Source organism: Hyperoodon ampullatus (assembly GCF_949752795.1).
Source record: "Hyperoodon ampullatus genome assembly, chromosome: 12".
NCBI lineage: Eukaryota > Metazoa > Chordata > Mammalia > Artiodactyla > Ziphiidae > Hyperoodon > Hyperoodon ampullatus.
Genome location: NC_136925.1, coordinates 47,568,832 through 47,589,631, shown reverse-complemented (window position 1 = coordinate 47,589,631; position 20,800 = coordinate 47,568,832). Strand labels below are relative to the sequence as shown.

Sequence of the window (20,800 nt, the reverse complement as noted above, 5' to 3'; positions counted from 1 at the left end):
TATTGCCCTAAGCACAAATAATATTATTTCTGGGGTTTCCCATAAGCCACAGAAACGGAACTTTCCTTATCCTGTTATTACAGGGACTTGATTAGCAGAATCATGTGGCACAACAGAAAGGCAATGGCCTGGAGTAATCAGAGATTGAAATATAAAAAGGCTAAAATGTTTGTTTTATATCTATTCCTAGAATAGAGAATTATATGGTCAGTTGCCACTCCCCACAAGGGTCACAGCACAAAATACATATTGAGCAGGCAATCCAACAGGTAACAGAGGAAACTGCGAGCCCCCAGGTCCCTAGGATAAGGAAGCGTCATAGGGTGGAGCTCCTGTGGCATGCAGCACTCAAAGACTGTGCACAAAAATAAAGTGTGATTCTTAAAAAGTGACTCGCCATAGAAAAGTGGGATTGATGTTAACTACATGTGAGTGGGTCTGGTGAGAGTTCCCATCAGGAGTACAAAACCTCCTCCTGGAAGTCGGTGTAGTAACAGTAACCGTAATAATACAAACATGAATACTTGCTTTTGATTCAAACATTTTCACAGTAATTAATGCAGGGGGTTTGTGACCCGGATACACACTAGCTAGGCATCTCCCCAGGTCAGGTGGATCACAGCCTGTGTCTCCAGGGATGTTTAGCTTATGCCTTTTACAGGCTTTCAGATTCGCTACCTTGCAGTCCACCTGTGTAAACCGCACCTAATAAATACCTTTCTCTATGTACAAAACAGAGATGACGGGCGGACACACGGCCGCGGAGGTGTCCTCAGTGGGCTGGGAGGGTGTCGTCCTAGGCCACACGAACGTGGGGCTCGTCTTCAGTCTCCTGGCCCAGGCTGGTGTAGGTGACTGAAGGCTCCACCTGAGCTGTGGCTGGTAAGTCCAGGACGGGTCCCGAAGGATTGCGGAACTGCTTGTAAACGCGGGGGTCCTGGGCTATGTATGTGGAGGTGGAGGAGTACAGCACCAGGCCGAGGAGGATGGTGAAGAAAGACAGGAGATACAGTCCTGAAAACTAAACGACACAACAGCCAAGTCACTTAGCAGCCAGAGCAGAAGCACTTACCCCCGAATGAGGCACAGAGACGGGAGCAGAACCGTGGCAGGCAGCTCGATGAGTCGGCCGAGGATCTTGATGGAAGGTGAATGTTCTCTTCTACCTTGTTGTCTTGGTCTTACTGATTCTCCTTATCTTTTTTCTTGACTCTGTGGCTAACACAGAGGAACACTCAGCTAATTGTCCCTAAAGCACCCATCTGAGTACCTGATGTGAGAGGGAGTTAGTTAATCACGAATTAAAATACAAGTTAAAAGCAAATACTCTCCAATATCACTCAACAAAGAGTTGGTTGTTTGTGACTTCATTAAACACGGAAGAAATAGAGATAGTCCACTTAAGGTTGTAATGAAGCCATAAACACTGAGTCCCTCACTGACACGGCTGCATCAGGCACTTTTGTTTCACCTTAATCCAATTCAGACACTATTTGTCTTCTGAGTAGGAATTGTTATTGACTTTGGTAACTGTCTTTGCAAGATTAGATTATCCGTGGATAGAAAGAAGTAGTATAACATTTCATTCTTGCTCCATTAATCTAAAAACAAAACCAAATAGAGATGGATATATAGTGTTCTGTTCCTAAACTACTGCTCGACAACTCAGAGCTTTGTGGTGAAAAAAAAGAAAATATTGGTGTATACAACTTCCCTGAGAATTTACATATGTTTTTGAAAAAAACTACACCTTCTGGGCCTTCTTGAGTAGTTATTCTGGAATTACTTGAGTAGTTAGTGGGGGAGAGGGAGGTAACAGCATGAGTGTTGCCATTTCTCTTGTTTCATTCATTCATTCACTCCTTCATTCAACAAATAGTTTTCTTCTATGTCTTCTCTGTATCAAATTTTGAACTATGTGCTGGGGAAAGAGAAATGAAAACATATGGTCCTTACCATCAAGGACTTAATAGTCTCAGTGAAGAAACAGAGGTACAGATAGATTAAAACAATGCAATGCACTTATGGCCTACCAACTCCCATTGTAGCTGACAGCTGTTGTCCCATCTTGACTACATCTTGCATCCATTGGGAAAAAAGGATCAATTTGATTTTCCTATTTTATTTTTTATGCTCATACTGTAAACTAAAAACTGGTAAAAAAAAAAAAAAAGACAAAAATTAATTGGAAGCTGGAAGAAAGGAAAACAGGAAAAGGAAACAGAGTCTATAAAGTTAAGTTGCAATGTTATAAGAAAGAGTTAAAAGGTGGCTATAATGCTCAATAATAGGAAAGGTGGTTTTGAAAATGGCACTTAGAAAAAATATTCCTGTGGTTAAAAATTCCTGCTATGATGTTTTGTTTTGTTTTTTACCTCTCTGTCTCTCTCTCTCTCTCTAGCAGCAGCAAGGTAGTTAAGACTAAAGATCACTTTCTGATTTTCTACAGCACTCCTCACCCTGTCCTATAAGTCCTTTATCCTTCACACTCATATGATAATACTTTCTCAGATGGATTTGTATACTAGACTCAGCTTGTAACAGGTTCACTTAATTAGCTTGATTAATTCAGTTTTTCCCAGTGAGAATAATTTTTTTCTTTATGAATTTGTTTGTAAAAACAAAATGGTAGCAAAAGAAGACCACTAACTCAGGACTGCTGTATATGATCTCAGAAAACTTATTTACCCCCAAATTTGCTTCCTGAAGTTCTACATTCAAGAGCTTCATCCTTTACGTGAAACTTTGGCAAATGAAATGAGTTTGTTCCTAACATGAGCAACATTTAAATATTTTGTTAATGACTGTCATTTTCAAAAATCCCCTCATGCACCTCCAGTTTCCAGTGAGAGCTTTTCAGGTCTTGGGTGTGAGGCCGCCCCTGTTGCAGCAGATGAAGACCGAGAGATTAAGAATGGGGCTCTGAGATTAGAACTGCATTATAACCACAAACAGGATTCAAATCTAGCCCCACTCCTCTCTGGCTGTCATTGTGGACAACTTTTTTCAAGGTCCAAGTTTCCTTATCAGTAGAGTGGGGATAATAATTGTACCTACTCTATAGAGTTGTTATAAAGATAAAATTAGGTAAAGCATGTGAAGCACTCATCCTACTGCCTACCTTGCAGTGAGTGTTCAACCTACATTGGCTCCATTGTTATTATTATTACAGCACTATCTTATCATCAATGACCTTACATATAAGACTGTTACAATACTCTTATATAATCATTGATGAAATTGCCTTTCTCCTATAGTCCTTTGACTACAGGACTGTGTCGTTCTTGACCAGTGTCAAGTGCAGAGCCTGGCATAGTGTAGGCATCTACTAAGTGTTATTTGCTCTTTGTTTACATTTTGAATGAATTAATGAATTTAAAGTTTTGTACTAAAGAAAGAAACCATAACAAAGTCAGCCTGTATCCATAGTGTATTTCAAATGTTTTAGCTTTCAACTCAATCCAACGTCATCTCTCATACATAAAATGCTAAACAAAGACTCCTTGAAAGGGAAGTCATAGCACTGATCCTTAATCATTGACTCCAAAAGTCATCTTCAAACCTGTGATCAGTTAGAGGAGAGTGATAAGACAGTGAACTGGGAGGAGTAATGCAGAAGGCAAGAGTCTGGGTAGAAGATTGTAGGCTGCTGACCAGAGGACTGGCAGAGGAAGTTTCATAAACTTGGGGTGGACAGGATTTGGCAACTGAAATAATGTGGAGACAGGAAAGGATCTGATACAGGGTATGAGAAGGATTTGAATTCTTCTCAATTTCTAATTTTGGCTCCTATATTCTGACTTGATCAATATGACATTAGCCATTTTTTGTAAAGCTAATGCCTTTGCCAATGTAGAAAATAATACCTGAATCAATCATTTTTGGGGCATGGAACTATCAAGTTGAGTGATAAAACCACTACAAAGTGTCTTCCTGGGACACAGCTTTAGAATGACAACACATACCTTACTTACAATGCATTTCCATTTAATCATACAGAATTCACTCTAAAATTGTTCAAAGTACAGACAGAATGGAATTTTATATGACAGAGGCATCTTGGAAGTCACCCAAGGGGTTTTATTAATAGTCAGTAGAGAAAGTTTTCATTTAACACACAAACCCAAAATGGGAGCAGTAACACAAGCATTAGATTAATCTGGAGAAATACCGAATGTTAAAAATAATTACAGAAAGGCTTTGTATTTTAAAAAGTAAGAAAAAGTTTCATTTTTCTCCTCTTTATAGATTGACAAGAAAAAAGAAAATTTAACAGGGGTAACTAATTGGATGACCCTCAGTTCTGGAGGTTGCACTTATCCTGATAGGGCAATTGTTTAAAAAAAACAATCAATCAAACAAAAATTCTGTATATTCTAGGCTGCTTAGTTTGTTTACTGCAAAGAAATACTCATGCCTAGTTCTTGGAAAGCCATCTCCCAGTGACAGATATGGCGAGTTTCAGGTAGAGGTTTGCTGCCTCCCTTTAAGAATACAAGCCGCTGTCTGAAGTGTACTCCGTGGTCCTCACCACAGTCAACTGTAGCCCATCAGAAGATGCTGTGTGTTCGGTGCTGCACTTTTGCCTGCATTTTATCTGACTTGTAATTTTGAGAAGCTGAAAAAGGATACACCCTTTCTCACTACCACACTGCACACACTACTGACTTTTCTCTAGCCTTTTTCCATCTTGACGGGTCTCACTGCTAGCAAGGATCAGAAAGCAGTTGCTGTACATAAGGAGAATGTCTGTGTGTTGCTTAAAGTGATCTGACTGGGACACGAGCCATTATTCAGAATGGAGTGGCTTGGAAGACTGATGATAAATCTGCACCAAGCTCTTTAACCTCCAACTAGGGATGAAACCTAGCTCTTAGCCAGCTGGCATCTCAATATAATTACTAGTTAGCTAATGGGACATTCAGCACATCAGTTAGGGACAGACCAAATTTTCATTTTAGTTTTGGTATTAAACATCTAATTTGAGTTTTAATAAACGAATGACTTTAATAGGCCTAAATCTATACAAGTAGAAAACCACATGGTTTGAAAGCCATTTTAAAGTATATTTATAAATATATCAACTATACTATGTGAGGAAGAGGGCAGTTTTTAAGGGAGGTATTCTTTCTTGGGTTGACTAAAAGATGGTAGGGGTAAGCAGAGGAGAACGTGGGCAACCACAGAGAGGCGTGAGGTAGGGCATGAAGTGACTGTGGGTTAAAGCTCTATTTTCACTGAACGTGTGTACCAACTGCCTCTACATGGAGGGCCTGGTTTTTCCTTCTTTCCCAGAGAGTGCATGTTAAAAGAGGGCTTTTATGGTGTATGCCTCTGTGTAACATGGCTTTTACAAGGTTCCTGATGTTAGACTGGTTGTTTTTGCTCAGTGACTCCACTTGGGCCTATTAGTGACCAGAACTAATTTTGATGTAATAAGTAATGAAAAGTTAAAAGATTCTCTTAGTTCTTAAAGAGAGATGTATGGCAGTTCTGTCACCAAAAAAAAAAACAAAGGTTCGTTGGAATCAGAAACTATGTCGCTTGTGAGAGGTGGAAGAAAGACATGGAAAAGAGCAGTTGGTGGGTTTCCTAGGAAAGTGGGGCTCAGGGGAATGAGACTTGGGTAAAGCTCCTGAAGTTATCTGAGAAGAAGGGGAGATTTAGATTTAAATCCAATTTAGGTCTAACTTGGAGAGCTGAGGAAGCTCAGAGAAAATACAATTTGAAGAAGGGAGAAAATAAGGTCAAATTAGAAAGAAGAAAGATACAGGCAAAGAAAATTTCTCAATAGCTAGGAGGAAACAGGACTGAAAAACTTGGAGAGCCCCCTTCCCCCATATAATTCTTTTCTAAATTTACCCAGCAGGTATTTTTCTCTCTTTGTCTCTCTCTTTTAGTGCGCGCGCACACACACACACACACACACACATCTATGAGCCACTACTGCTGAGCTGATAGGATCCGCCTTCTGAACTTTTCCTGAGAGAAGCTGAGTAGCCTGAAAGAACACCACCCCTGAAGGCTTCTCATGTATAGCAGGTGAGCAAAGGAGTTGAAACTGGTCTCTCAACTGCATAAGGAAGCTTCTCAGAAATGAATTCAAGGATATTTCTAATTTGCCTTAGACATGGCTTTTGACGTGGAAGTATTTCACATATACAAAGGACATGTGGCCACAATAATGATTTCCTTTCTAGTTCTTATTCAAGTTTATTCTTTTAAACAGACACAGATGTAATCAAACCTTTCCACATTTTAAACTCTTTAGCAGAAAACATCTAAGGTAGAGTCTGGGAATCTACAAATTTAGCAGTTGCTTCAGAAGTCAATGCAATCATGGGTAAGTAGAACCATGAAAGCAGTGACTGGTCATTCCCAAGGTTACATGCACAGGCTGGTAAAGGTGAGGTTCAAGAGCTCCTGGGAAGAATTTCCATGTAGAGAGATTGGCCTGGCAATTTCAGCAGCAAGTTATGCCTGGGAAAAATTAGACTTTTAATTAAATTTGGGAAACTGTCCTGAATACTCTGCAGTGTAAAACAAAGTGTCTTCTCCCCTATACTACCACACTCCATGATATAAAATGCACATATAAAGCCAAATCAACTGGCACATCTAACCAAGATTTCTAGACTAAAAGGAATAAATAAGCCCAATTCTGTTTCAAACAGAATCAGATTACACAGTTTGGAGATCTTAGGTACCAGGATAATTTAAAGACACATCAGTGACAAAGTTAAGCAAAATACCAATTAAAAGAATGAATCATGGGACATTCCTGGTGGCGAAGTGGTTAAGAATCCACCTGCCAATGCAGGGGACATGGGTTCAAGCCCTGGTCCAGGAAGATCCCACATGCCGCGGAGCAGCTAAGCCCGGGTGCCACAACTACTGAGCCTGAGCTCTAGAGCCCGCATGCCACAACTACTGAGCCCAGGAGCCACAACTACTGAAGTCCACATGCCTAGAGCCCATGCTCCGCAACGAGAGAAGCCACAGCAATGAGAAGCCCTAGCACTGCAATGAAGAGTATCCCCCGCTCACCACAACTAGAGAAAGCCCATGCGCAACGATGAAGACCCAACACAGCCAAAAATAAATAAATTAATTAAAAAAAAGAATCAATCCATTAATTCTTCAAAAAAAAGAATGAATCATAATTAAAGATAATGCTGCCATTGTGGAGTTTTTAAGTCCAAATATGGGTAGGTAAAATTGGATTTTGTAACTAAAAGGGGAGCCCAAGGTCTCTTGGGTCCCCACTTGATATGTGGGTTGAAAGATGGACCCTGTGGATCACAGCCAATCTGCTGAGTGTCCTGGGCCGGGAGGGAGAGGACAGCTCACCAATGAAAACACGTCTCTCAGCAGCCGTGTGAGTATAAGAGGGCTGTGGACCACACCTTGAACCTGGGAGTGGAATGGTGGGGAGAAGAAGACCAGAGGAAGCTGGTCATTGCTGGGCAGGCTGTAAGTTGTGACCTGGGTGGGATCCTGTGACAAAAGGCTCTGCCTGGTCCTGATCTACTGCTGCTGAATCTGAGTCAATTGCTATTCAGGGCAAGGAAACTAGACAGATCTGGCTCCACAGAAACACCAACATAAACAAGTTGGTACTTGACCTCCTAATTCTGGCTCTGCACTAACCTAACAAGATCATTTTTATTATTATTAAGGGTATTAAAAATGCAAAAGTTCTGCTTCTGAGTTTACTGAACTGGAAGTAAGTTCCCCTCAGAGGCCCAAGCTTTTTCAAATTCTTTGGACCTGCCTCATTATTGCTTTGTCTCCTAGTCTTGTCTCCTCTTATTTCTCTTCCTTCTCTTTTTTCTTCATTCTTTTTTGTTTTTAAGGAAATAAAAAGGGGCTAAATTTCTCTGGCTAAATATCGCAATATTTCTTTTTTCTAAGTCATAGCATGGAAAATACCAAATGTGGGCATGGCACACAATCTATCAACAGACACTGAAATTGGTTGTTTTTAGGGACTAAGAATACTGACCTCCACGCCTCCTTCCACATTCTTTCTCCAATTAGGAGAGAGGAAATAATCCCAAATTCATGCTAATCTAATTGAGACAGAAAATAAATCAATGAGTACCTTAGTCAAAATGCCAAATGGTCTCTCTATCCATATCAGAAAACCAAGATATCACTAAGATTTAAAAACTTGGGAAACAACTTATCCTCCAAATATCATATTGTTAAGGAGAGAAGCAGCAACCAGGGCCCTTGCCTCTCCGTGGCCTGACTCTGTCACTCGGGGCAAGGCTACGTCCCCCTTGCAATCTGAGTTCAGTTTATGAGGGCTTCTGTTTGGTTTGCAAAACCAATTCATTTGGCAGTATATTATGTGCAGCCAATCACATCTAAGGCCAATAAGGGTTCTTTTACAGGCAAATATCTTCCCCTGTGGGTAATTTCACACACGAGTACAGCAACAAGGAGCTAAAAATGGATTCCTGCCACTATCTTTTATATGACAAACAGACATTTTCACTTGGTTTGATGAATTGTTAGAAATCCTCGTTCATGCAGATTTCTATTCTCTGAAGTCCAGCAGAAGACCTTCATAGCCAAGCCGGAAGTGGAATAAAAGGGGGCTTGTCTGTGGGAATGTTTAATTACAGGCTCACTTACAACAAAGGCCATTCGATGGCTCACATATGTCTCCTTCCCATGACTGGTTCTTATTATCACTAGTCAAGAAAGGATAACATTTGAGTGTGAGGTACACCGAGCAGTGGCCTTCACTCTCATGTTTGGACTCTTGCATCACATGAGATCTATTTTCTCTCTACACAACACAGGGGTATACACTGGGCTGGAGTGATTTTGCAAGGGACTGAATTTTAAAGCAGGTGAAAGATCTTAATTTATGGAAGTGATAGTATTGCAGCTCAATACACCTCAAAGAACATCTGTTCCATTACAGTGGAATCAAGAGATGGAAATGGGAGTGGCACCATTCACTTTTTCCTAGTGATCCACTGGTAAAATTTTGCTTCCTGTCACTGCAACCTTATGCTCTGCTGATCTAAAAGTCTTAGTTCCGGGCTTCCCTGGTGGCGCAGTGGTTGAGAGTCCGCCTGCCGATGCAGGGGACACGGTTTCATGCCCCGGTCTGGGAAGATCCCACATGCTGCGGAGCGGCTGGGCCCGTGAGCCATGGCCGCTGAGCCTGCGCGTCCGGAGCCTGTGCTCCGCAACGGGAGAGGCCACAACAGTGAGAGGCCCGCGTACCGCAAAAAAATAAAATAAAATAAATAATAAATAAAAGTCTTAGTTCCAAAGGGAGGAACATTTTCACCAGGAGACACACAATGATTACACTGAACTGAAAGTTAAGATCGGCACCCAGCCACTTTGGGCTCCTCATGCTTCTCAATGAACAAAGAAGGGAGTTCTTGTCACTGTGCTGGGGTGGTTGGCCTCGGTTACCAAGGGGAAATTGGGCTGCTACTTCATGATGGAGGTAAGAGTACGTCTGGATTACAGATCTCCTAGGCATCTCTTTGTATTACCATGGCCTGTGATTGAAGTCAGTGGAAATCTTCAACAACCCAATCCAGGCAGGACTACTAATGGCTCGGACTCTTTAGGAATGAAGGCTGGGTCACCCCACCAGGTAAAGAACTACATGGTTGGCCGAGGTACTCGCTGACGACAAGTGGAGTAGAGGACGGGTACTGGAAGAAGGTAGTTATAAGTACCAGCTACAGCAGCATGACCAGTTACAGAAATGAGGACTGTAATTGTCACGAGTATTTACTCCTTATTTTATTATTAATATGGTTGTCAGTGTGTGTGTATAAAATATCTTTGTTTTCTCCCTTCTCTTATCCCCTTATCAGATAAGATGTATTGATTTTACACCATAGTATTTAAGTTACAGGGCATCAAGGAGAAGAGTGAACATCCCCCGAGATGTTTGCATCCTTTTCTAGGGAAAAGGTTAGTGTGTTTTCAGTTGTGTGCAGGCTAGTTGTATCATGTTGGGCAAAAGTACCATCTTGTTATTGTCTTTATTTTGAGATTAAGTATGATTTAAGGAGATGTGTATATGGGTGCCGGGTTGAGAAGAGGTAGACCTGTGACAGTTAATTTTATGTGTCAGCTTGGCTAAGTCACTGTGCCTAGATATTTGGTCAAACATCAGTCTGGAGGTTGCTGTGAAGATATTTTTTAGATGAAATTAACATTTAACTCAGTGGACTCTGAGTAAAGCAGATTACTCTCCATAATGTGGATGGGCTTCATTCAATCAGTTGATGGTCTTAAGAGAAAAAGACTGAGGTCCCCGAGGAAGAAGAAATTCTGCCTTTGGACTCAAGCTGCAACACCAATTCTTCCCTGGGACTCCAGCCTGCCAGGCTGCCCTCCAGATTTCAAGCTTGCCAGCCTCTACAATCACATGTGACACTTCCTTAAAATAAATCCATCTCTCTATCTCTCTAGCTCTAGATTGGAAGATGGATAGATAGGACTATGTAGAGATAGAGATAAAGATAGATACACACACACACACACACACACCCTATTGGTTCTATTTCTCTGGATAACCCTATTAACAACACAAAAATCTGTTATACTAAAGGGCTAGATGCTGACATAAACTTTCATAACAATTTCTCTCCATGGCAAGTTTTAGAAATGGAGTGTTTAATGATATTTTCCAGGCAATATCAAGTGGTGGTTCACAGTACAAGCCCTAGAGTCAGAATGCTGGGGTTTGCATACCTGTTTGCCACCTCCTTGCTATGGTCTTGGACAAGTTCCTTACTTCTCTATACCTCTGGTCATGCATCAGTTAACAAAGGATAATAATAGTACCTGCCATATGGGACTGTTGTGAGCATTAAATGAAATGCATGTATAAAACTTTTGGTGCAGTTCTTGGCACATAGTAAATGTTCAATAAATGTCAGCTATATTGTTATCTTTATATCACAAGAAGTAAATGCTAAAGCAAAGATAGATATAAAAAACCTTCCTCAATAGCCCTCTCTGAAAACTTCAGCATAAATCAAGTTGAACTGAAAATGCATTTATAGAATTGGCAACTTAAAAGAAGAGACAATCAATCCATCTGGAGAGGAAGGCTTTTTTGGCAATGCAAATAATAACCCCCTGGCTTATAGGCTCAGTGTCTGGACATATTTATCTTGAGTTTTCTTACAATGATAATTATATAAGTCCTCATAAATTCCTATTCTGCTTTACCTTGTTTATTAATTTTGAGCAATTGCTCCCCATTGACATAAATCACGTTTGAGCAGCCCTAAGTATATGTAAGTTTAGCAATTAATTTTGCTTCCTCATTGTGCTAAGCTTTAAAGTGGACCCCAAAGTACATTCACATCCTAATCCCTGGAACCTGTGAATGTTGGTTACCCTATTTGGAAAAAGGGTCTTTGTAGATGTGATTAAGGAGTTTGAGATGACAGATTATCCTGGGTGCTATGGACTGAATTGTGTACCCCTCCCCAACAAATTTGTATATTGAAGCCATGACCCCCAATGTATCTGTATTTAGAGATGGGGCCTCCATTAAGGTAATTAAAGTTAAAGGAGGTCATAAAGGTGGATTAGTGTCCTTATGAGAAGAGATCAGAGAGCTCTCTCTCCCACCGCCCTGCGCTCCCCCTCACGTGTACACACGGAGGAAAGGCCATGCGAAGATGTGAGAAGGCAGTTGTCTGCAAGCCAGGAAGAGAGCCCTCACCAGAAACTGAACCCTGCTGGACTCTGATCTGGGACTTCCAGCCTTCAAATGTGTGACAAATTTCTGTTGTCCAAGCCACCCAGCTTATGGTATTTTGTTACAGTGGCCAGAGCAGACTAATACATCTGGGTTATTCAGGTGGGCCCGAAATGCAGTCACATGTATCTTACAAGAGGGAGCAGAGGAAGATTTCAGACTCGCAGAGAAGAAGAGGATGTGAAGACAGAGAAGAGGGATTTGCAGATGCTGGCCTTAAAGACGAGTGATAGAGCCACAGGCCAAGGAGTGCTGGCAGCAACAAAAGCTGGAAGAAAGAACAGATTCTCTAGAGCCTAGAGCCTCCAGTTGGAACATGGCTCTGCTGAACCTTAGTCTTGGCCCAGTGAAACTGATTTCGAACTTCTGACCCCAGAACTGTGAGAGAATAAATGTCTGTTTGTTTCAAGCCACCAAAGTTTGTGGTAATCTGTTACAGCTGCCCTATGAAACTAATAGACTCAGTAACTATTAGTAATAGACTCAGCAACTAATAGCTCAGTAATTATTCATTTAATAACTGAGCTTAACCATGATCTGAGACCCTAAATATCACCCTAAATATCATATCCATCCCTTCAAAAAATGCTTACCGAGTTCCTATTATGTATCATGTGCTGGGGATACGGTGACAAATAAAATGGATATAACTCTGTTCCCAGTTTCCAGTCTATCGTGGGAGACAGACTAAAACTAACTTGAAGAACTTAATCTGTAATATGACTTTGGGAAAGACTGGTGTTGTTGCAAAAACTCCTATATCTCCTGGTTTCCCCCCTTCCGCTTTGGAACAGTTTTCTCAGCGTTTATCTGAGATGCTGTCTCCCAGGCTTGAAGTCCTAAGAATGTCGAATAAAATATAACTCTCAACTTTTAGGTGGTGCATATTTTTCAGTCAATAGAGCCATAGGACATAGGCATTCAGGAAAGTTGTCAGGCCCTTAGAAGTCAGCAGGGCATCTAAATTTTGCTCAAAATGCAGTGAGAAAGAAGTTAGTAAAGGGTATTCAGAAGAAGAGAACATAATCTGATTGGTGTTTTAAAAGGATCACCCTGGCTGCTGGTGGGTGATTAACTGTAGAGACTGTCAACTAAAAAAAAACCAATGCACCACCTAAAAGTTGAGAATTATGTTTCTTTGGCGGACAAAACTGAGCACTTAAACCCAGGATGCAGCCTCTCAGACAGCTCTGAGGGACTGCTCTGAAGAGCTAAGAGAAGAGCCAGGATATATAGGAGTTTTTGCAACAAAGACAAGGTAGTTGGAACATCAAAAGATTACTATTAATTACAGAAAACAGACATCTCAAGTTAAGGAATTTAGCACTTTTCTGTGTATGGAAAGATGCAAGAGTCTGGGCTCACTGAAATCATTCCTTTGATGTGCACCTCAGCTATCTGGGGCCAGTGTCCTGTACTTTCTCACCCTGGGTCTCCTCAGAGTGCACCGTGGGGGGTGGCTGCAGTGGCTGACTTCTAGGTACATCCTGTTTCTATCCTGAGTCCCGTGGCTGTAATGTGATGACTGCGATGTGATGCAACATCCTTTGTTTTCGGATAGGGCAGGCAACATTGTTTGATTGACAAGAGGAATAAGTGGAAGCAGAAAGACCAAGAGACTATTGAAATGGTCTAAGTGAGAGATGGTTGTATTCTGAACCAAGATGATGGCAGTAGAAACAGAAGGGGATCTATTTTGTTGGAGGATGGATAGAATTTGCTGATGGAGTAAACGTGGGGAGTGAAGAAGAGAGAAATTAAGAATCTCAGTTACTGAAGCTGACTGTTCTGAGAGTATGTGATTCTCTTCTAAGCATTTCTCATGGTGCGTTTATTGTCCTATTGTTACATATCATCTTTTTAACGGAGAGGATTTACTCTTAACACCTTCTATAGCACTAGCATTCACTGCGTGGTGTCGTAGGTATAATTCCTGCCAATTGGTCTCCTTTCTCGCAACCTGAGAAGTGTTCTAAGATGAGAACCATATTTTGGAAGGTACATTTCATAACAATTCTAAATTAAGATTGATAACCTTAGATAGCAAACAAAGCTGTGGTCTACTTCCTCCAAAGTATTTTCATGTGTATCATCTCATTTCATTTTCAGAAAACCAGTCCCTCAGAGAAGCATGAAGCGCCGTGATGAACGACTTGGAACTGAGGAGATGGGAGGTGTGGGCAGGTCTAATAGAGAACTTAGGGCTTGTCTTGTAGTGACAGCTGACACAGCACCCAGAGGTTCCACCCAATTCTCTTCCCATCTCCTGAATGCTTGGTTAACTGCATTTCAGCCTAACTCTTTTTGTTTCTTCCATTCCCTATATTCAGGCTTCTAGGGCAATCCATATCTCTTATTGTACAGGGATGGGTGGGGCTCAACTTTATTTAACTCAACAGATCTTGGAACAACTTTAATGGATTGTTGATGAATTTGGAAGCTGTTCTTTCTCAATTCATAGAAATGCACAATCATCAAGAAATATTATCCCGGCTGCAGGAGGGGGAAACCCCTTGACAAAATGAAAAATGAAGTCTCCTGCAACCATACTGGAATTCCTCATTTCCTTCTCTCACATGCACCTGCTGGTGGCAAGAGAGACAGAAAAATGAAATAAATGGGTGAGTAATTTATTGTAAAGACTATCTTGATGTGGCAGCTGTCAAGGAAGAAATCATATTATGGTTTCAATGGCTAATAATTTTTTTTTCTAAATAAGAAGTCTGGTCCTGTAGACTGAAAAAAAATGCACTACCTAAAAGTTAAGAATTATGTTTTATTTGGAGAACTTCCTGAGGACTTAAGCCCAGGAGACAAGTTCTCAGACAGCTATAAAAGGGAGTATTCCTAAGAGGTAAGGGAGGAACCAGGATATACAGGAGTTTTGCAAAAACAAACTAGGTAGTTAAACATCAAAAGATTTCTGCTAATTAAAGAAAAAACAAACATCTCAAGTTAATGAATTTAGTGCTTTTCTAGTATGGGAAGATGCAAGAATCTGGACTCATGGAAATCATTCCTTTGATATGCACCTTAACAATCTAGGGTCAGCATCCTGTTTTTCTCCATCCTGAATCCCCTCAGGGTGCACAGTCTTGGCTGAACTGGCTGATGGCCTGATGGCTGCAACATCCTTTGTTTACTGGTAAGGCCGGTGACTCTCTTCATCCACAGAATGTGATAAGTAGCTGCCACCTTCTTAAATAGCCCTCGACACTCACTTTTTAATTCCAGAATATCACTGAGAAGTATTGGCAGTAGGCCCAGAATATTTGGTTATTCCATTGTAAAATCTTACATCATTATTACTTTTCCCCAGAATTGTATAATACTTGAAATCCATGAAGTGCTATAAAAAATGTGACAGACATTCAACACTGTTCATTTTTTTTCTTTGTACCTATTATTAAAAATTAAATTATCTAATGTCTTAGGACTTGCAAAAAATGTGAATTTTGGGTTATGTTACTATTATACAAACACATTTTTAAAAATAAAAATCTAGAGGTTTCCCCTAAATTTGACATCCATGAACTGATATACCCATCTATATATCTCTATATGTCTCTCTCAGTATATAGTTTTGAGGGAGATGGTGAGAAGTCACTAAGCTGTAAGGACATCTGTCACTTGGAAACGACCATCTTTATTGTCAAATTAACCTGTGCATATATACAATGGTTTTCTCCCGACACGTGATTCTGGGAAAGTTAATTGGATAATATTATTGTTATTATCTGATATTTTTTTTTCTTTTGGCCACACAATATGCAGAAAATCAGTTTAGGATGTGCTCCCTGTCTCCAGATGGCTTTGCTTCATCCTTCTCTGTAAGCTATGGCTTTAATATCCATCTTAGCTCAGGACTGTTGTTTTGCATTGGCACCCCACTCATTCCTTTGCGTAAAATGAAAACAATTTAACCAATAAACTGAAGACATTTCACTGTATTGTATGCATGCCACAGACATCCTTATAACAAAACTAACAGATGCGGCCTTAGATGCCACCAAGAACTCAAATAGGAGGCGGATACTCCACTTATTCTAAAACTGTGTAGAAATGATTACAATTAGCTTTGAAAACAAGTCCACACACTTGAAGTGCAAAAAAATCTGTAGCATTTTGTGTAGAGCTTCCAGCAGCTTTGTTAATGATACACTCTGCAGAGGAAATGGTTGTTTCCTGGTGCTGAAGATTAGGGAAAAGTTTGCAAGGACAATTATAGTCCACATCAGGGGTCAGTAAACTAACAAATCTGGCAGCTGCCTGGTTTTGTAAATAAAGTTTTATTGGAAGACAGCCATGTCCATGGCAGAGTTGAGTGGCTGTAAAGACTGTCTGGCCTGCAAACCTGAAATATCTAGTCTGATCTTTTACAGAACTGTTTGTGGACCCCTGTGGATGTAGATACATCAACTAATACAGATATAGATACAGAAATACAGTATATGATAATGACATTTCACAATTTTACTGTGGGATGACTTATAAATAATAAATCTGAATATTAGATATTATTTTTTCTGTAAATAGAATAAATTTCTTAGCAAATTTTCAACCTTGATGTGAGTTCCATTCTTCCTGTCTCCCATGACAATGTATACAGTTATTATGGCATTGAACTGGTTTCTAATACCCATGTTCCCTTGAGATGTTCCCTAAGCAATCCATCAATTCAAAGAATGCTATTGTGGGATCTAAATTTTTAACTTTTCAGCAGGTTTCGTCAACTTGAGATGTAAAGAGTCCATATCAATCAAAAGCTTTTTGCATCTTATGTGAAAATTCCTTGATAACATTCAGCTTAGAAAACTGAAGTTTAACCTTTAAAGTTTCTTGTAGAAATAAGCATTTCATTGAATAAATAATTGCTGAACAACTACCATGCCAGGCCCTGTACCAGATATCAGGGATCCAGCAGAGAGGGAGACATGCATGGCCCCTGTCGTCTTGAGCTTAGTACTTACTTCTTACATAAGGTCTGTCCTTTCATTTAAAGCTGAGACTGGGTAGTGCACAAAGGCAACACCAACATAATCCCTAACTGCTGAGACTTCCAGAGCAATGGGAAATAGCTCCACTCCTGCACGAAAATGCCTGGTTCTATGGAGCACCAAGAAGGAACTGGATGTAATACTGGTAGCCAAAATTTACGTTCAAGTTGCATTGAGTTAGATTGCTAAATGTGAGGCCCCGCAGAATGGTTTACAATGTATTTATTTAAAAAATAGAACCACATCCCAAAATATATTTAAATGAGGAAGAAACTAAGCATATGACTAAGTTGGTGCTTAGCAATGTAATGAGTGAAGAGTTTTAGTTATGTCAAAAGAATGAGGAAAACAAACACAGAGAAACCCTTTAATTTTTTGTCCATGTTTGTCAATTAAAACCAAGAATAAACCACTTAGAAACTTCTAATCAGAGTCTCATTGCAATTTTGTCCCATTTTTCAATGGCAGAGATTCGTATTTAGATTTCCTTTTTATTTGAGGGGATTGCTAGCCTAATGTATTTCTGAACTGAAAATAAATTTTTTTATGATTATAAAAATAACAAATGTTCATATAGTGTTTCAGCAATACATAATTTATCCAATACTTTTAAGTGAAGAACATGAAATATAAGCGCTCAAGGTTATACCATCCTTGATAATGGCGCTATTTATTGAGTGTTCACTGTGCCAGCTACAGTAGGTGATTTACACACACTATTTCATTACTATAAGGACCCCTAATGCTACCAGTTATACAGTATCCACTATTGTGACCCCCATTTTGCTGATGGGGAAACTAAGGTTGAGAGAAATTAAGTAACTTTTGCCCCTGGTAGCATCAGGGGTTCTTGTATAGAATTCAGAGGGTCTTCAAACCTGGATTTTTAATTTCATTGACCTCTAGCTGACATTTAACATTTCTTTGTCATAAATGTAAGCAATGAGCTACATTATTGTTGTACCATAGACTCTTTCGCAATAGAAATCACATGTGTTTTTATATCACACTACAATTGCTGCACAGATGTTTCTAAATATTGCTTACACTCATCACTGCTTTGAAATGATAATAGTTATTAGATGTGCTTCCAGATCTTGTGGTTTGTATATTACTATAACATCACATTTAAAAATATTTTGATAACTTTATTTTAATACAACCAGCCTGCTCTGTAATGCTACATATTTTATTTTAGACATTTAGAAACATCGAAAAAGGGGTCTTCAGGCTTCACCAGACTGCCAAAGGGACACATGGCACAAAAAAGGTAGGGGCCCCTTGGTAGGGAGTGAGCTGAAATGCACACACAGGTGGTCTGACTCCAGAGCTTGGGCTCAGGCTTGTGACAACTCTGTCATTCTGCCTGCCCTTGGACTCGTGTTCACATTTTGGTGAAGATATTTTCAGCTCTCTCTCCAATTTGGAGAGAATTGATTAAGTGGTGATTAGGCAAACTCAGGGAAAAGTCAAGGAAACATTCTTAGGGAAAAAAACCCTTCCCTTTTTCCTCTTATTCTCAAGGAGGCAGGGGAATTGGGGCTTGCCATTATCTGGGCCTCTGGGGTGAACTGGGGGAGCAGTTTCAAGGCCACCAAGGAACTGTACCCCTGGGAGTGGGACAGGTCATAGACCAAGTTGACCTACAAGTGTAAAGACATCAGAGACATTCTCAAACAGAAGAAAACCCAGAGATACCACACTTGTGAACTCTTGGGGAAAAAATAAAACCAAATTCCTTAATGACAAAGTTGAATCACTCAAAAGATTGGAAAGGACTGGGTGCAGTGCTCAATTTTTAAAACAAAAAAACCTCTCAATAGCTATAAAGCTCTGAGAAAAAGAAAGTGTTACCTAAAAAAAGTTATCCTTTGAATACAACCATAAGACATATTTTCAAGGAAGCAAAGAACACTTCCTGACACCACTAGCCCAGTGGCACTTTTGCAGTGACTATAAAGTCTCCCCTCTTCAAGGCACTTGACCATCTGCTGGAACATATTCCTTATAAGTGGACAAGTTGCACTGTGGACAGCCTGGACAACCATGCATGGCAGCCGTAATTCCTGACAATACCAATAGTGATGAAACCCAGCCAAATAAGAGAAAAATCAAGATAAGGAATTCAGAAAAGAGCCTGGATTTCAGAGACTGGTGGTATAGCAAATGTAGTAAGTATGGAAATATGGGCTCTAAACCATAGGGATTATATTGATAGAAATTATTAAAATAATTGACAACATAAAAACAGTACAGCAGAAGTCAGGAAATGAAGAAGGGATAATATCAATCATCTCTCATGGAAGGAAATAAATAAAAACTCTCAAAACTTTAAGTATAGAGTTTACAAGAAATCTTCCATCTATAGTAGCCCCTGGAGATGTATAGAGTGATGTCTCAGCTTTAGGCAAGACAATATTTGAGCCGATATTTGTTCTTTATCTTAGCAAACTGATGCTCTGATTTCCATGTGCTTGGGTCATCCATGGGAGATGGATCCATACAGGCCTGCTGACAAAATTAGGTGTCTGATTGTGCAGGAGGGGGCCAGGCTATGCACCCTGATGACAAACATATCCCATGCATTCTCCTGGAAGACAGCTAGCTGTTTTTTCCTGGCTATGTTCCAGTCCAACCACAAGCCTTTCCATATGAAACTTCTGCAACACTTCTAGCTCATTCCATTTTTGCTTACAGCTTGTCCTGATGATATGAGTTCAGAATATCTGTTTGTGATGTGGAGTTTATGAATAGATTCATGTAGAAGGAATTTTGACTTCTGGTTATAATTCTGGACCTGCCGCACAATTTATCTCCAACTTCTCTAATCCTTCCAATATTTCTGGTAAATGGAAATTGCTACTATGGCAGATACTGGCTACTCGTTCACTAAATAAACCTGTTTTCTTTTCTTCCCGCACAAACAGCTTGACTACATTTCCCAGCCTCCCTTGCAATAGAATGTGGCCATGAGACTGAGTTCTGGTCAATAGAATGAGGAGGAGGTTATATACATCACTCCAGACACAGCCATAAAAGTCTCTAGGCTGTCTTACAGCGAGCCCTGAAGAGGACTCCAAGAGCCTAGCCCAGGAGCAGGCAAACTTTTTCTTAAGGGGCTAGATAGCAAATATTTCTGGCTTGTAGGTCACACAGTCTCTGTCACAACTACTCAGTGCTGCTGTTGTAGGGCAAAAGCAGCCATGAATAACATACAAAGAAATGGACGTGGCTGTACTCTGAGAAAATTACATTTACCAAACCAGGAGGCTGGCTCACAGTTCATAGTTTGTTGATCCCTGCACGAGAGGATGGCGGAGCCACAAGATGGAAGGAGCCTGGGTTCCTGAATGGCTGCCTGGGAAGCACTCCCTTCCACCCATGAAAGCACTTACTCTAATTCAGCAAGATGGAAACTTCAAAAGACACTGTACTGAGTGTCTGTACTGAGGCAGGGGGAAACCAAGTCTAAACATTCATTGCTCTCACTCCTGGGTATTTCATGTGAAACGCTTTGGGGCCTCAGTGATGCTAGTTTCTCCAATTCTCTACTCACCAGTGACAGTTTAAAAAATAGGAAGAGTCATAAAAGCTGTGTCAGTTTTAAAATCTCCCATTAATAACTGCATTAGGGAGTATTATACTTAAAATTCACAGCCTTTTAAGATACTGTTCTTACAAAAAAATATAACTGGTTACTTATGCAGGTATTTTTATAAATAAGATGTGAAGTATTGCTTTCTGTTCATCAGCTGCCACAGGCTGGAGCTGCCTGCCTCGGCTTTTCAAGTGCAGTTCCATTACTGAAATTGCTCACTGTAGCCGAGGATCAACAGGGTTGCTTGGCTGCAGATTCAGATCTGTGGCTAATGAAAGATTCCGTTGATGCAATCTCTACAAACTCTGGCATTGAAACTCAGATGTTAAGGATGCTTGAGATTGCTGGCCTATTCAAGTTTCAGTGGTTTGGAATCTCATCCTTTGCATTAATCCGCCTGGTGATTTTTGCTGTTCTTGTCACCTTTATTTATAAATAGTT

At 40.3% G+C, this 20,800-nt stretch overlaps 1 protein-coding gene across 1 annotated transcript in view; it reads right to left on the bottom strand.

Annotated features, from left to right (window-relative positions):
• Window positions 1-796: 796 nt before the first annotated feature.
• SLC35F1 (solute carrier family 35 member F1) overlaps window positions 797-20,800 on the bottom strand; it is a gene marked incomplete at both ends in the record, with an annotated part of 405,350 nt that continues 385,346 nt past the window's right edge. Inside the window, one exon of the mRNA XM_079716472.1 lies at window positions 797-1,021. Within this exon, the coding sequence (XP_079572598.1) occupies window positions 797-1,021 (225 nt within the window). The remainder of the gene's footprint in view (window positions 1,022-20,800) is intronic.